The sequence below is a fragment of the Thunnus thynnus genome, chromosome 2 (genome assembly GCF_963924715.1).
Source record: "Thunnus thynnus chromosome 2, fThuThy2.1, whole genome shotgun sequence".
Classification (NCBI taxonomy): Eukaryota; Metazoa; Chordata; class Actinopteri; order Scombriformes; family Scombridae; genus Thunnus; species Thunnus thynnus.
In genome coordinates, this window is record NC_089518.1 from 20,928,632 (window position 1) to 20,945,451 (window position 16,820).

General features: G+C 39.4%; 1 protein-coding gene across 9 annotated transcripts; it reads right to left on the bottom strand.

The window, feature by feature from the left end:
* Positions 1-46: 46 nt before the first annotated feature.
* git2a (G protein-coupled receptor kinase interacting ArfGAP 2a) lies at positions 47-16,332 on the bottom strand. 9 transcript variants are annotated; one of them, XM_067609502.1, is made up of 21 exons: positions 15,948-16,332; positions 12,046-12,179; positions 11,618-11,730; positions 11,347-11,452; positions 11,163-11,249; positions 10,928-11,058; positions 10,721-10,815; positions 10,371-10,416; positions 9,862-9,910; positions 9,697-9,769; positions 9,466-9,563; positions 8,695-8,806; positions 8,443-8,585; positions 8,169-8,318; positions 5,897-6,145; positions 4,895-4,984; positions 3,177-3,259; positions 2,799-2,990; positions 2,406-2,537; positions 1,708-1,771; positions 47-1,430 (listed from the first exon to the last, which is right to left on the bottom strand). In XM_067609502.1, exons 1-21 carry the CDS (start codon positions 15,997-15,999, stop codon positions 1,218-1,220), a joined length of 2,412 nt encoding a protein of 803 aa, XP_067465603.1. In that variant the 5' UTR covers positions 16,000-16,332; the 3' UTR covers positions 47-1,217. The 9 variants fall into 9 exon arrangements, with proteins under 9 accessions (XP_067465603.1, XP_067465595.1, XP_067465647.1 ...); XM_067609494.1 differs by having other exon boundaries at positions 9,862-9,913; XM_067609528.1 differs by having other exon boundaries at positions 1,301-1,430; positions 2,377-2,537; positions 9,862-9,913; positions 15,948-16,331.
* Positions 16,333-16,820: the final 488 nt, after the last annotated feature.

The window sequence follows — 16,820 nt, forward strand, 5'->3', positions numbered from 1 at the left end:
GTGTCAAGGCAACAGAAACATAATAAATAAAAATCTGGCAAACCTCAACAGGTTATACTTATAAATTAAGTTTATTTAGAAAATAATTATTTTTTTTCCCGAATTGCAACTTCACAGCTGCATGACATACATCCCTGCACTCCATTCAAGTACAGAGAGGGACATTACCTTGATCAGATTTCATTGATAACCTCTGAAACACTTGGTGAGGATGAACCTTGTGCTGCACAGTTATACAGGAGACGTCTAGAGTTCTATCCCATGTGTTGCACATCAAATACAAAACTAGCAGCAACGGAACAGAGCACAAAACACAATGGACATACATATGGTTATTAGCTCTAAATATCTTGTAACATCACCAACACTGCAGTGGCACACAAGACCGCATAATACAGTGCAGAGTGGAGCCTCGTAGAAACACACCAAATCATATATTTTTTTTAACTTAATACAACGACAACTTGCTGCTGGTGAAGAATATAACTTGGCCCCCTGAACAAGTGTTATATGCATTCACTGACTTGACAAATGGGCATACATAAATAGCTGCAATAAGTGCACTGCAGACTGGATTACACTTGGACAGGGGACAAACCATATAAATAGCTTTTCTATGCAACAAACATTAGCATTGCAGAGCTACAAAATGTGCATAAATGAAGTTCTGAACATTAAACGGAAGTAAATAAACGGCCAGTTTGCTTACAGTTTGTTGATGCTTGCACAGTGCAATAATTGAGGGGAAGCTCCTTAAGCTACAAGAGTGTTAGCAATAGCATTCAATGACAGTGGATTCATGACTTGTTTATGGCTTTTCAGCAACCATGTCTGGCTTTGGACTGACAACATTACAGTAACCAACATCGTCATACGGATTTACTTCACTGTGCTTAATTCCTTCTCTCAATGAGAGGTATTTACACAATGAACTGGTTGAACATTACTTGTCAGTAAGAGGGAGTTACTCTAATTGTTAGAGAGTAATCAAGAGAAATTGTGCTATTATAGCAGCCAGGTATCCCTAAGTAAAGCTGCTGCAGTCTTTCCCTTCACACTCAGATTATGTCCCAAGTTGACTTTAAATATTGTCCATACTTATATTATTCATAAATTAAAAAGCTGACTGAACGCATGCATATACCACAAATACAAAAACAACAAAATCATTTTTAAAAAAATATAAGAACAAAACTGAGATGCTGACGGTTTTGCTGTTAGTTGGTATTCTCCTTTGTGGTGATGGTGACAAGCTGCTTGGCTGCCTTGGCAATGTCATAAGCACATTGGATGACCTGCTGGGTGACCAGCTGCATGTCCGGTCCCGGGCAGCCCTCCGAGGGCACCGCCTTCCTGCACTCACTCTGAAGCCTGTACGCACTGGAGGTCAACAAGCGCAGAGAGCTTCTCACCGTCTCTGAGCGTGGCTTCTGCGGAGGAAGGTTAAAATGTCTGTTTACTGCAGGGAAGTGTCCAAAAAAGTGTGCAGATTTGTGTCAAGATTGGCTGTTAAATGGAGATCTTTTAGCACCACATTGACCTCTGCGAGCTAGGGACTGAATATGGTCGATTTGGCTTTGTCTACTTTACTCGCCCCCCTTTTCACTTAGTTCTCAAATACAGTCACTCAAAATACAGAATTAAAAAAAATAGATTGATCAATTTACTCGAAGCAAAATACTGTATATATAATACCAGTTTCCTCACCTTAGGAAAGAGGGCAGCCATTTCTGTTACAGCCACATGTATTCTTTCTGAGCAGGGTATGAAGCTGTGAGGAGAAGAGAAGTATCTGTTAGTTTAACATACTGATGTCACATTCACACAGCTCTCAAAATTCCAGATAAAATGTTCATTACTGGCAATAAAAAGTTATATTTTAACCAAAAACATGCAATTCAATTGACACAATTATGTACTACATATCATTGACAACACACCGTGCATTATCATCTTCAACTTCAAGTTAACATCAACTTCAAAACATGCTATTTAACATATGAGTGCACACATTTTAGCATTGTAAGTACAAAGCCCTTTTACTGACACATTTGACACATTTTTGTATATAAAAATTATAGCTATACAATAGTCACAACATGTCAGTCAAGAACATCTCACATCAAATATACTGTTAACTATATATCAAAAGCAAGTCACTGCATTGATGTCACTTCACTTTTCATCAAATAATTGAAGCAGATTCAAAGTCGGCACTTGAAGAGAAAAATTTTGTGTTTGAAAATACATCCAAACTGAATACATTCAAGCATTCAGTGGTACATCAAAAGGAAAAGATACAGTTTTATTAGTGGGTAAAGAGAAGAAAAAAGGTTAGTCAGAAACTGTGTGAGGGAGAGGAAAATAAAACTGTGCCTGGGAGGCAGGGACAGAGGCCAGAGTACCAGGAGGTGGGGTCAGGGGACCGGAGGCTGAGCGGCTGAAGGGGAGTTGGGGCCTTCTCAGCCCAGGGCACCAGAGTGCTGAAACATCCCAGGCTGTGCCTGAGCCGGCGCACACCTTCACGCTCACACGGTCTGCTCACACAAGTGAGTGACGAGGACGCCGCAACACCAAAACAACAACGACATAACACCGGAGCAGAGTGGAAGTAGAATGAGGGAGAAGAGTGATGAAAACAGACAAAAAGGGGAAACGATAGGAGATAAACGCAACTGAAAATAGCAGAATAATGATGAATGTAAGAGGAACTAAAGGTTTAAAATGGAAGCAAGGAAATGAAAGTTTTATAAAAATCCTAAACTAATAAAGGGGGATTCTCGTCTCATAATTCTGACCTGTCATGTTTGTTGTCCTGAGCAGCTCGCAGAAGCTCTTGGATATTCTTGGTGATCTGCTCGGTTTTGCGGATGACGTCCTCAGTGCTGGGAAGCGAGGGGTCTGATTCCATTTCCAGATCATCCAGCTCAGGGATAGAGGTACCCTCCCCCAGCCAGCCACTGCTCCTCAATCTCCCCCTCCTGCACAAACTGCAGGGGGGAAATTCAGAAGAAGAAGAAGAAGGAGAAGGAGAAGAAGAGACGTTTACTGCCAAAAACCAAAAACTCCTGCTTCTTGCTTTTAATACAAAACAGCACATAATTTGACTTACAAAAACCCTTTTGACTGTATTCTTTTGTTTTTAACTTCTCAATTACTGTGGGTGAGGCTCTTACCCTGAATCATCCATCTCAGAGTCATTGAATGTATTGTCATAGTCACTTTCTGGCATGCTGCTCTGCTTCTCTAACTTCGAGGCCTAGAAGGAAGAGAATTTTTAAAAAATGTGATTATATGGCGTGTCGTTAACGCTATAAACCAGAAACAGCTGTGGCGAAATCACACTCTGGTTGCTGCATGTCAAATTCACTCAACATATATTGTACCCTTTCTGTTTCTAGTGTTGCCAGCAACAAACAGTACAACAATGTCAGAATTGTAAAATACACAAGTGAAAGCAATGCATATGGCTCTGAAACAAGCCAATAGAGCTGTGAAGCAAGAGCATAGAATCAACTTGAAGCCATTAACGTGATTATCAGTTAGTAAAAAATAGATTATGCAGGATTCAGATCATCATACACACATCGGTATGAAATAATCACAATTCCTAACTTGCTTGAACCTGATCTGATCTGCTTAAGGCACAAATCACATTGGATCATCTGCAGCTTTATCCAATAAGGTTTACGACCTGCCAGAACAAGTAAGTGAGTAACACTTGGCGAGAAACATCCGTGATCATAAATGAGTTTGGATTGCATCAGAACCATGACAGACCAGCTTTACTCATTCCCCAAACTAAAGGGAATTAGACCCCTGAGAGTCGTAATGTGAAGATGGAAAGTCAGGGTTCAGATGACCTCATAAATAAACTTAAATTACATGGAACACAAATATTAAAAAGATACAACTAACTTATCTCCACTTGAGATGAGGCTCACCATCATATAAGATGCGACTGTAACTTACAGTAAGAGCTTTTTTTTTTGCAGATTCAGTATCACCCTCAGAGCTACATTTATAAACAGGAAGCAGAGACAACACTTAAGCCACACAGGCCTATTGTACAATAGGTTCATACCCTTTCAGTCTACGTCAAAAAGTTTAAACAAAATCCCCCTCTTGTGTGCAGTATAAAATGCTCCAACAGTCCACGGCAGGAAATGCGATCAGCTCATACATGTTTAGATAAGTCTTTGTTCTGCTTTAAAAGAAGATCAATCTCTTTAGACTGTAAAACAACTCCTGGATCACCACAGCGTTTAGGGTGTTACTGGAGGAAGTGAGAGCATGCTGTTGGAAGTTCATTGTGCAAAATGGCCAAGCGTTTGTTAGAGCAAAAAGGATTTCTCTTTATAAAGATTCAATTTCAGGAGTAAATCATGATACATTCAAAAGCTAGAGAGGTATAAAATACACATAGACATTTTGAATTATATTTTAAAGTAGTACCCCTTCTTTTTACAGACAGCTGGTTTATAAAAATGAAACAAACCTTTAACACTTACAATCTTTGTACAATCAAACTTTCTAAACATCATCTGCAACACAGAGTTCTTGGGCAAAGAAAGAAAGAAAGCATTAAAATTAGCATGTGCCGCATCACAAGCGCAACTTTCTGCTCAGTGTTGAGTGTTCAGGCAGAGGTTTTTGCATTTGCAAAACCCACACAATTCCATTTGTTCAGCTGCGCAATGAGGATGATGCTGATGAAGGCGGGTATCTGGTGGTGAGGGCAGCCGGTGAAGGGATGGCTCATGCAGCGGGGGGGCAGATAGGGAACAGCATACGGGAGAGAAAGGAAGGTGATTGAGGAGGAAGAGGAAGTTAAAGGCTCCCAGTGGATTTGCTGCGTCCCACAAGGTGTGAACCGAGTGAGGATGTACTTAACCTTTTGAATACTTTCGTCCTTCGACCAAGACAGGGTGGATGGAAATGAGGGGAGGGATGAAGAGGTGGTCACAAAAGCGCCCCTTTCCGTCTAAAGACAGGGTTCAAATCACATTTTAAGGAGACAGACTTCTTAAATTAAGAAAAAACTCAAAAAATAAATGAGATTAGATAATGTCATGTCCTTGGGATCAAGTCTCTTGAAGCTACTTAAAATCACTGAAGCATACTGAAGCTTTATGAAATCTAAATCTGTGCAATAACAATTATATTTCAGGATCCAATAATTCTATTATTTTAGAAGGGTTAGTAAAATCAATGCTATGTAGACAATTACAAAAGCTCAGTTGTTTTTACAGATCATCCTCCTACATATATTCCCCGAGCTCCTAACCATTTCCTTTTTGCACAGTGTCCTGGAAAAAATATGACTGAAGAGTCTGGGAGTTAATCCATTGAGAAAAAAGTACCAGAAAACACTGTTTATATTTACAGGCTTGAATCTAACTGCAGAAGTGTCTTTTCAATCATTTGAACCAAAGAGAGAATCCAAACAGATGAGAAAATAAGCTTGTGAGTTCGTCATGCAGTACAAAACACAGAGTATTTGTATGGTAGTTTTAATGCTTCATCAACATAAAAACACAGTACAAACCTTCAAAATATATCATAATAACAGCATCTCCTTGCACGTACAACTAAGTTTTGTCTGACAAACAAGCAGCACGCCTTTAAACAACAGATGTATGCAGACAATGGTCTTGAAAATGTATCAGAACTAGACAAGATGGGATGTGACTGGATGTGTATAAATAGTTTTTGTGCTTTTTGATGACTCTGTCTTTGCAGAAGAAAACTACCAAATAGCAAATGACTAGGGAAAAACATAAAAAAAAGGCAGAGAGACAGGTGTGCAGACAGGGTGAAGACAGAGGAGAAAGTTGTGGAAACAGGGCAGTGGAGAGGAAATGGCAAAGGAACGCAGGGAGAAGGGCTTACTTACATGAGGTGGGAAGGGTTGCAGGGTGGGGATACCCTCCTCTGGGTAGGGAGTTTCCCCTTTAGGGAGATAGGGCTTCAGGCCTGAGCCGGTCTCATACATAGACATGGGCCGACTGGCCCGCGCAGACTGCCGGCGTTTCAAGGCTGAGGGGCTGGAGGGGTCAGGGTAGTCTGAACCGCTGGGGATCTGATAGATATTGGTTGGGACGTGCCGCCTGAGAGAGGTGTTCTCGCTTTGCAGAGATTGCAGCTGGAAGAGACGGTCAGCAATACACTAAGAGGTGCTCTCAGCAAAGCAAGCTTCTTCCCCTGTTTTCATCTGTTGTATCTTTACAGCATACAATTTCAGATTTTATCCCATGATTCCTCTGAATATTTTCATCATATTTTGACAGTCTGCTATAGCTGGCATTGTAACAGTCGTTTCATTCTGCCAAGGCTTTACATTGGCAGAAAAAAAACATCTTTGTAGATGTTGTATAAAAATCGAAAACCTACACTTTGATTTTTTTGTTATTCCCATGATATAGAAAGTTCAGTCAATATTTGAATGTGTCACCAATATACAAAACTTGAAGCTGCTTCAATAACAATTAATTATGAAGTCTATTGAATGCTTGTTTGAGCTTCAGAGAAATATTTCATCAAGTATTAGTGGCTAAAAACATGAACGATCATCTTGTTTTCTACCAAGCTTTTCATTATCTTGTGTGTGTGTGTGTGTGTGTGTGTGTGTGTTTAAAGTGTCCTTGGGTTACGAGAAAGGTGCTTAAAATTGAATGTATTATTATTGTTAGTGGAACAGCTCCAGACTGTTTCTTGATGACATCTATTAAGATCACAGGAATGACTGAAATTTTGCTTTGGGAGTGATTTTCTCTAAGCTTAACAATGCAAAGCAAGTGATGAGCAAGCAAGATTGTCGCACAGTTAAGCAACACAGGTGCAGTTTGAGTCAAAGGTGCAGCTACAGTACAGACAGATCAAGAATTGACAGCATAAGAGGCATTCAAGAATGAACAAAATCAAGGAGATTTTGTCAAGGATATAACAGTTTGAAAAACGAGCCTTAATGCAAACTACTTGCATCCAATGCAGAGAAAATTGGAAATCTTTTGTACTATTCAGGAAAAGAAGGAGAGTAAAACTCTAAAGCTGCAGTGTGTATTAGTCTCTAAACTTAACTGTTCTCTCTGAAGATGTTTGGTGAAGATCTGATTCCAACTGATTGCTTTGATATAATAGTTACTGAATGATTTGTCCAGGAACGTGCGTTTAAAAATGAAAGAAAACTATTCACAATATGGTGTACGCCTGTCTTTTTAAGTGCCAATGTTTACATGACTACAATATTAACACACACCTTAATCTATATCTACTGTATTACAACAGTACACCTGCAGAGCCGTATGTCTACTGCAGGTGAGAGTCACATTGACCTTTGCAACTTGTGCAACACAAACTAACAGAGAAACAAATGATCTGCATACTTCTTCCAAAACAGCCAAACAGAAATGAAATGAAAAGAAAAAAAAATAACCTCACTGGCTACTTTGTTTTAACAACATGATTGTGCTCACAACATTTGTGGGCAAAATAGATCATTTTTAAAATAGTTGGGGTTTAGTGAAATGACTGAACTGAGGAAGATACTAACTTTCTATGAAACGTGACCACTTAGAAAACATATCAAACAATAAATCCACATGTACTAAACATCCAAAAACATTCATTGTAATGAGTGCACAGTATATGTGATGAAGCAAGGCACACACATACAATTTAAGTTAGTCATTATCTACTATAAAAGGGATTTTTTTAAAAAAACAACAAAAAAAACACTGTCAATTACTTCATGCATTTTCTTAAACCATGCTTGTTAGTAACATTAGACAGTATAGCCTTTACTTTTAATTATCACACAAAAAGGGGGACTAAACTGTTTTTGTTATGAAATGAGGCAAGGGTGCATTTCTTCTTCTCAAATCCAGAAAAAAAAAAAAAAAAAAAAATCTCCAGCTTACATTCAAGCTTTAAAACTGAACATGCTGACCAAAACAGAGGGTGGACCAGCAGGGTGTCACAGCAGCCTTATCTTGTAACAGAGTATTCCTGTTCAGGTAGCTAGGCCCTCATTACAAGCCACAGGTTGGGCCTCCACACCAAAGGAGCGATCACACTGGGCAGGAGAAGAGGCTCTGCTGACCGCTGTGGCCCCCCCTCAGTCCGGCCCCCCGGTGTTAGTGATCTTATTGTTGGACCACGGTGGATACCTTTTTCTGCATCAGCCTCAGCTCATCGCTCAAGTTGTTGTTGGCTTTCATGAGGTGCTGGATCTTGGCTTCAGAGGCAGTAAGCGCATTCTTCACATCCAAGTACTCTTGCATAGTGATGGGGTTGTCGGAGAGGTCAGAGTCCAGACTCTGTTGGAGAGAGCGGTTAAAGGCGCTTAAGCAAACCTAAAGAAGACGTTTTTATCAATGAATTTCACAGCTAAGCTATATCAGTTGATCTGGGTTATAATTTGTGAAAGCGATGCCATGTTACCTTGGTCCTATCTCCTTTGCTAGAGGGGAGCTCTTGATCTGTATCCTCATCAGACGCCACGCTATCATAGTCCGGCTGGTCGTTGTCCTGACTGTCACTACAATGCCTGACAGCCACACTTTTCAGGATAAGTTCAACATTGTCTGGAATCAAAGGACACAGAGTGGGATACTTTTACCTGTGCTACACTTACAAAGAGGAAATGTTCAGTGTCAGTAAGATCTTGGAATAAGGGAACAGTTAGTTACTGACCTTTGGGACTAGCTACTGAATTCCCTTGTTGTCTGCGCTTAGCATCACTTAGTATGTCGATCACAAGAGTTGCAAATTCGTGTGCATTGAATCTTGCAAGTTTCTGGCGTCCCTAAATGAAGAAAAAAAAAAAAACACCTCATCAGTACTGAATCTAACTTCAAAGTGAAGATGCAGAAGGAAATAAAGGCGCCTTTAGACTGCGTGACAACGATTGTGTACGTTTATGGCATGTAACGAGATGTTTATAATAAAATCTTGGTAACAGGCTGTCAGACTGTGCACTGAATGTGTGCTGAATTGTAGCGCTGTGATGTAAGTAGGAAAAAAGTAAATGAAAGCAGAAGCACGTTATCAGCCCGCGTCATCCATCTGCGCCACTCTAATGTTTTGAAAATGCGGCAAACTCAAACAAGCTTCTTTTTCATTTCACTTCTATTGTTTTGGTCTTTGTGTGCCATGAATGAGTGGGTTTTCCCCCTAAACTTTATTCAAGAACTACATTTAAAAAAAATGTCATGCCAGCAGGTTTACTCTGTGTCATTTCATGTTGTATTCTGATTGGTTTATTTGTAGACGTGGGTCGTAGCAACAGTCACATTGTGAGAATTTGTTTTGTTTGTTTTGTTGGAGCACTGATTTGGATTGAGGAGCACAGATTTCACCACGTATCTCTCACGAATGTAAACTTTGATCTCAGACAGCCCAAAAATCACACAGTGTAAAGGGGCCTTCAGTCGTTAGAATGGGAGTTCTGTGAAGCTAACTTGCCTGGTTTCGTGTTGATGAATATTCTGGATTCACAGGGAGGAAAGGCACCACAGTCGTCTCCGTCACCAGAGTGCTGTGATTCTGTGTAGCTAACCACACTACAAATAACAGGAAAACATGACATCAGTGTTGTGCAGTTCAGAGGTGTTAAGTTAGCACAACAACAACATCACCACTGGTATTTTTAAAGGATCAGTGTCGGTATAAGATGGCACAAAAAAAAACATTTACCCGCATCCGTCTCTCGTCGATCCACCTCATCATACACATCCATGGCGAGCTCCTCGAATAAATGATTACTGAGCTGTGTGAAGGTTAGGAAATAAAACCAAGTCAGACTTAATTCAGGGTTTAGAAGAAGCTCAGTACAGTTGAAATCTAACATCAAATACTTACAGACTGCAGCTTCTTCTTTGCTGCCTTGGCCAGTTCTGATAAATCTAAACTGCTACAAACAGAAAATAACTCTCATTAACATGCTGCTGAAATATTTGGTCCACATTAATGCCCATTTCACTGAGATCAATACTTACATGTTCCTTATCCATCAATAGAGAGCAATAAAAAAAAAGAGATCAAATATATCGTTTAAACTGAAAAACCACAGAAATTGTTCTGCTCTAACAGTTAGAGCTGTTTGAAATATTTTAATTATCAGCAGCAATTACAGAGCTGTTGGGTATGTGAACTATTTCGCTGGGTCTGTTTCCTCTAACAGATATTAGATGCTGCAGCGGGCCCGACAACGTGTCAGAACAGGCCTCAAAGCAAAAATACAATCACAAACAACTGCCCCACTGCACTCACTCTGTTGGCTCGATTCAAGTTGAACCCATTCACTCAGACACACTCGTTCAAACACTGATCACTTACAACACGTTGACTTTCAGTTTATGCTCTCTTACCTGTCGGCCATTTGTGGAACAATGAAGTGCTGGCCGTTTTTATGATCTGAAAGGAAGTACAAGAATGTTCTGGATGACTGACAACATCATCAATACTTATGGGAAATGTCAACACTTTCTATTAAACATCATCTAGATATAGTGTAGAGTATAATAAGTGTTCACAGAGTAAATTAAATATCATACAATTATTTTAATCTGCAACGTAGGTCAAATTTATAATCAGGTATCAGGTCACTTGCCAGTCACACTAGTGTAACTAGTCAAAACTATCTTTCACTCCAAACAGGTAGAAAAATGACATGCGTGTATCCTTTGTTTTTGTTTTTTTACACACTCTCATTGTGTACCTGGTTTTCTCCCACACAGGTAGAACGCCAGTCGATCAGTTAGTTCATACTGAATCTCCACCAGTCTGTCTGCCAGGTCATGATGGCCAGCTTCCCTGTGAAAACACATTAAAAGTACTATTTAACGCATTAAAAGGTGAAATTACAGGGCAATAACATTTTGTGCTAGAATGATAAAACATGATTGAAAATAATCACGTAGCTAACCTTGCATAGTCAATGGGAGTTTTGCCATTGCTGTCAGGGGCTCCAGGATCTGCCCCATAAACAGTTAATAGTTCAGCCTGTGATACTTGTCCTGCCTTTGCAGCTACATGCAAGGGAGTGTTTCCTTTTTCCTAGAGGCGAGGCAAAAATGTAAGACCGACAATCCAGAGAAAAGCCAAAAAAAATCCAAAGATGAAAATGGAGGTTTTTTTATATAAAAAAGAGGGAATCTTACAGGGTGAAAGAAATTAGCTTGTGCTCCCAGAGACAGCAACCTCAAGCAAGTCTCAAGATTCCCGGTGCGTACACTTGAGTGAAGTTGCTGGAGAAAAAAAAAAGAAAGAAACAACCTATGAGCTTAATATTTACAACAAAGTAACGCACCAAACATGTCACAATGAGCACTTTTTCCTCCTCACCTTGCTTAAATCCTTGGCTGTCAAGCTGTCGTCGTCCCGACAAGGCATGCGATGGACAAATGCCAGCATTTGATATTTGGCTCTTATAAATTCTGATTTGTTTGGGCTTTGATGATAACATGAATCACAGAGATGCAAAGACACAGAGAGAGAGAGAGAGAGAGAGAGAGGCAGTGAGTGAGCCAGTGGCACAAATTAACACAAAATCAGTTTATTGGTCAGGAAATGAACATGTAGTGGGAAAGAAAATGAAAAACAATAATGAACTTACTGCAATTTGTCCTGAGGGTTGGCCTTGCGTTTCCCACTCATCACAGATGCAGGGTCCAGGAGGGAGTGCTCCCATATTGAATTTGCACCATTGCTGTATAATGTCTGCACCATCTAGGGGGAAATGAAAAAGAAACTTGTTAAACGTGTCCCATTGATTCAGACAGTAGAATGCTGACTCACTGTTAACAATTCCCTTACTGAACAAACACTTCCTATATTTGGACAAAATCAAAACACCTCAGGAGAGATCTGATGTACAACTTTTATCATCCGATTTATCTTGAGCAAAGACACAGGTCTGCTGAAAGCGTTTTGTCATATGAAGTTTGGCTCATAAACCACGCAAAATGACGACAAAGTAGAAAACATAGAGAAAGAAATGTAGCTTTAAAACAGGAGGATATTTTCCCTGTGTGGGGTTATTACCTGTAGCTGCGTAAGAGGCCATTGTGTGTGCGTCAGGTGGCGGACTTGGGAGCTGTGTCTGCCTAGACTTCGATGAACACTGCAGCACTCGTCACAAATCAACACACCCCTGTTCACCGAGGCCCAGCGAGGCTCTGTGACGGGGGAGATAACAGACAAAATCACGACACTTGCAGTGACCTCACGGTTGAATCACACCAAATCAGTGTTCCTGTTTTTTTATTAGGTGCAACTAATCTAAGGTGTGAGTCAGAGATAGTTGAAAGGACAATATTGCATTCACCTGGCTCTCACGGGTGTGATTTATATATGTTGTATACAGCTTTTCCTCTCTTCACATACAGTAACAAATCACTGATGTGTTGGTCTTGATATCCGACTTCTCCTTTTTCTCAGCTGCACACCCAAAAACTAAATATCGCAGACAACTATTTAAAGAATAAGGCTTGCAATACTTTACATTTTTGTTATTGTCAACAAATCCTGTGAAAAGACCGACACCGGCAACGAATCGATCCTAATTATAAGTTTTGTCTGTGTAGCCACAACCTGATATAGTGTCTCGCTACCATAGATCTCCAGCGTTACACATCAGTGAGCCACAATATTGCACTGGGTGACATTTTATTTCTTGGCAATGAACTTGGCCACTGTAGTTAATTTTGAGTCAATCCCACTTGCGTTCACCGTCCTGCTGCCCGAAATACTCACTAGAGCACCAAATGTGTATTGATCCTTGGCTGAGAATAGTCCCTAACAGATGCACTATTTCCTCTAGGTCTGCAACTAATAATAATTTATAGTATTGATTCATCTGCCGAATATTTTCTCGGTGAACTGACTAATTGTTTTGTCTATAAAATCTCATGAAAATAGTGAAAAATGCCCATTATAATGTCAGGGAGCTCATAGTGACATCTTCAAATGTCTTGTTTTGTCTAATCGACAGTCCAAAATCAAAAGATATTCATTTTACTATCATGTATGACACATAAAAGCATTAAATCCTCATATTTGAGAAGCTGTAAGTAGCAGATATTTCTTAATTAATTGCTTAAAAATTGACTAAAATGATTATTCAATCACAAAATATTTGATTCATTTTCTGCCGATTGACGGCTGTTTGAGTAACTTTTGATAAAAACTGCTGTGACCTGCTGCTTCAGGAAATGACAGCCTTTATTAAAAAAGAAATTCTATATTTTTGACCAAGTTTTACATGTTCATTGGGGTCGAATGAGCTTGGAAAAGTATTGAGAAAGTAGGTATTTAGAAAGTATTAAGAGACATACCAACAAAACAGTTGGTCTTTTCATTATTATCTTTTTGACAGTAAGGAAAATATAGAAGGATGCCAGTCATATCCTTGAAAGCCTCTGTGTCTTCAGTGCCAAGCTCAGACCACTGGAAACATTATTTACACTAACATAACACGAACAGACATTGGGAAAAACTATTATGGACCACAAAAGTCAACTTTATTAAACCTTGTATTATCACAACATGCCCAGAGGAGGCTTTTAAACCACATGCAGTGTGATATAACTAGAAGAGAGAAAGAAAGAAAAAGAAATAAGCCTTAACCCTGTAGGAAGGTAGCAAGGTCTTATTCACCCCGGATTCATGTGGAGTCACCCATTGTGTAAAAAGGGAAGTGAAGACTAGCAGTTGTAGGTTGAAGCACCTCAACCTTATCGTTGAGTAATAAAGCAGCTTCCTCTTTCAAACACTGAAAAAATAACAAGTCAAATACCATCAGGAAATTTTGCGCTGCACACCGAGGTAATACATGTTGTTAGAAACTGAGACAGAGTGTAAATGTAAGCTACGGTATACTCTGTAACCAAAATAAATGTGTTTATTTAACCTTGACCTGCTTAACACACTTCCTCTAATTCAAATGTCAGAGCTCTGCTGTCTGTGTATAGGGACGCTCTTCTGACAGCAAACATTTCAGGACCAAAAATACTATAAATTCATGCGACCATCTGATAGCCAATAAACTGTTAAGCAGATTGGGCGGCTGGCACGGCGACAGGACAGACAGCGAGGACCGCAAGTGTCTCAGCAGCAGCTGAGGTACAGAAGGAACAGCTGCAGGGGTTGCCGGTCAGATTCTGGCACCTGGTCCCCGGTTTTTAGAGTCTCCTCCTAACTTACTCTCCACCGAGACCTGAGGGCTGGCATGCCTCTTTTACTCTTTCCTCAACAAGTGCTGCTAAATTTAATACCAGATCTTGAAACTCTAAAAATATTCACACCCAACAACTGGTAACAGTGGTATGGAAGGGCAAGTCAGGCCAGCTGCTGTGGAGACATGAGGAGTTTCATCTGAATGACATGATGAGAGACAAAATAGAGCTGAAACTGGAGGGATACTTAATATTTAGCAGGCTTGTTATTGCTTCTCTTTATTCCTTGATGATCTTATATTGTGCGAAAGACAAGTAAACAGTGCACAAGTTCCTTTATATTTTCTAAAAAGGAAAAGTACATGTTCTTCAGGTACAGTATATTACACTAACAATACACTGTGGCACCACAATAGAAAAAAAAACTTCTGCATTGAAAGCATGCAGTCAATTCATAGAGCATCCTGTTTTGCTTCCTGTGCTTGCTGAAAAACATCACGTCATTTCTATCTAAATGGGACTTCTGAAAGTTCCTCTCTCACACACACACAAACAGTTCAGTTCAGTTTTCAGAGAAACATTTGATTGTAAAGCTTAACTTCGCTTTTCTTTCATTCCTAATATTAGTTAGAACACACAAATCTTTTATAAGAAAATAATGATATTGCTCTGATGGCGTATAACAAACCCAGCATTAAGTAGTCTTTACTATTTCATTTGCTACCGCACATTACAGATACCAGAGTAAAGCAACTGGTTTAAGGCCATAACGATTAGTCAATCAATCAATTAGTCAGTTGAAAGAAAATTAATCAACAGATGTTCCAGCCTCTTAAAAGTTGAATATTTCCTGGTTTCTTCAGTCCTCTGTGATAGTAAACTGATGGACTGTTGGTCGGGACTAAACACATTTTAGGACGCATCTTGGGCTTTGTGAAACAGTGATCGATATTTTTCACCATTTTCTGATATTTTATAGACCAAACAACTAATTCAATAATTGAGAAACTAATCGACATATTAATTGTTGATGAGAATATCTGTTAGTTGCAGCCCTAGACTGGTTCAATCTAACAAAAATACTATTAGGTTTGGTTTTAGGATGTAAAAACGTATATTTTTTGCAATCTTTTAAATTTGTAAAAAGAATTGTTTATTTATTTTATAATTAGTAACATACTTTAAGTGTCCATTCATTCAGTAATTCCTCATCAACAGTGAGTTTAATGGGATAAACCTCATAAACTATCATGTTAGGAGACCACTGTAACCACCCACTGCCTTTTTATAAATGATGCAGTCAACTTGTACTTGACAGAAACGACAGAAGACAACTTGATATTTGCACACACACACAAAAAACCAGCTTCCTGCTGATCTATGAATTAAAAAAAATTGGTGGAAACTTCTGCACGGCAGGGGTAATTTCACATGTAGAATAACAACTGTTGTATAATGTCACACATCCTAAATGCCTGCCTGATTATTTAAAGGAAAAACCACAAGACGGAAACAGTTTAAAAAAATAAAAAAAGACAGCTGCTCCAGGTCTGATTGCATCCTCACCCCTGGAGCTGTAACATTAGATACCTGCCCTGCTGAAAACAACAGTACACTGCATATCTGACTCACTGTGAAGCAGAAAGCAGCGCTGATAGTCCTGATTTACACCAGAAGAGTGAGCCCTGAAGGGACCAAACGTCAGTGGATAATAACACAGCTACCAGCTAGCTGTTGTGTTAGTCACACAGTGCAGACTGGTTTGCTTACCTGGGACACTGCAATCAGCGCAGACTTCAGCGTTTCTAAGGCGTTTAGACATCCTTCACCCAGGAGGAAATGCCGTCTAAAACGAGCTCAGTGTTATGTCCGTTGAGCTAATCATTGGTTACTCGTGGGGATGCCTGCCTTCCGCGTTAGCTACAGCTAGCTAATTAAAAGCAATCCAAACAACGACCCGCTTCTTCATTTAACGGCTCAGCTCGGTTTTCCGTTATAAGCATTATAATGTGAGCTGACAGTAAGTAAATGTACGGTGCTGCCGGTAAGTTAACTGACTCAGCAGCAGAGTAACTGTCGCTGTGTCCGATCAGGAGTTCACTCTTCAGTCTGTGGCAGGCAGCAGACTGCAGACAGCAGCTTCACACACTGCTGTTTTTTTTTCTCTCTCTCCCCCGACACTTTATTTATAAAAAGCGTCATGCACAACATGTGTGACATTAATACAATAACAAAACAATTAGACATCATAATGAAATAAAGATAACATCAAAAGACAAAGACTTCACTTACAGTTTGTTGATACAGTCAATATTGTAAATAATAATATAATAATAAAATAAATAAATAGAAAAGTAACTTAACAGAAAAAGGTATGCAATAAACTCAGATTTCTTTAAAAAAAGAAATGTCTTGGAGCATACTAACTGTATGTGCACATTTCTCATTGTTTATAAGTTGTATAATAAAGACTGAAAATACTTTCTAAATGCAATCATGAAAAGTTCAAAGGAGAACTCGGACTTATGGATGTGAGAGTTTCCCGGTAAAATTAGTAAATTGACAGTCCGTTGAATTTCCGGTTGTTTGTTATTCATAGTATAATATTAAATCCTTGGCTTCCGGCTTATTGAATCAAAATAA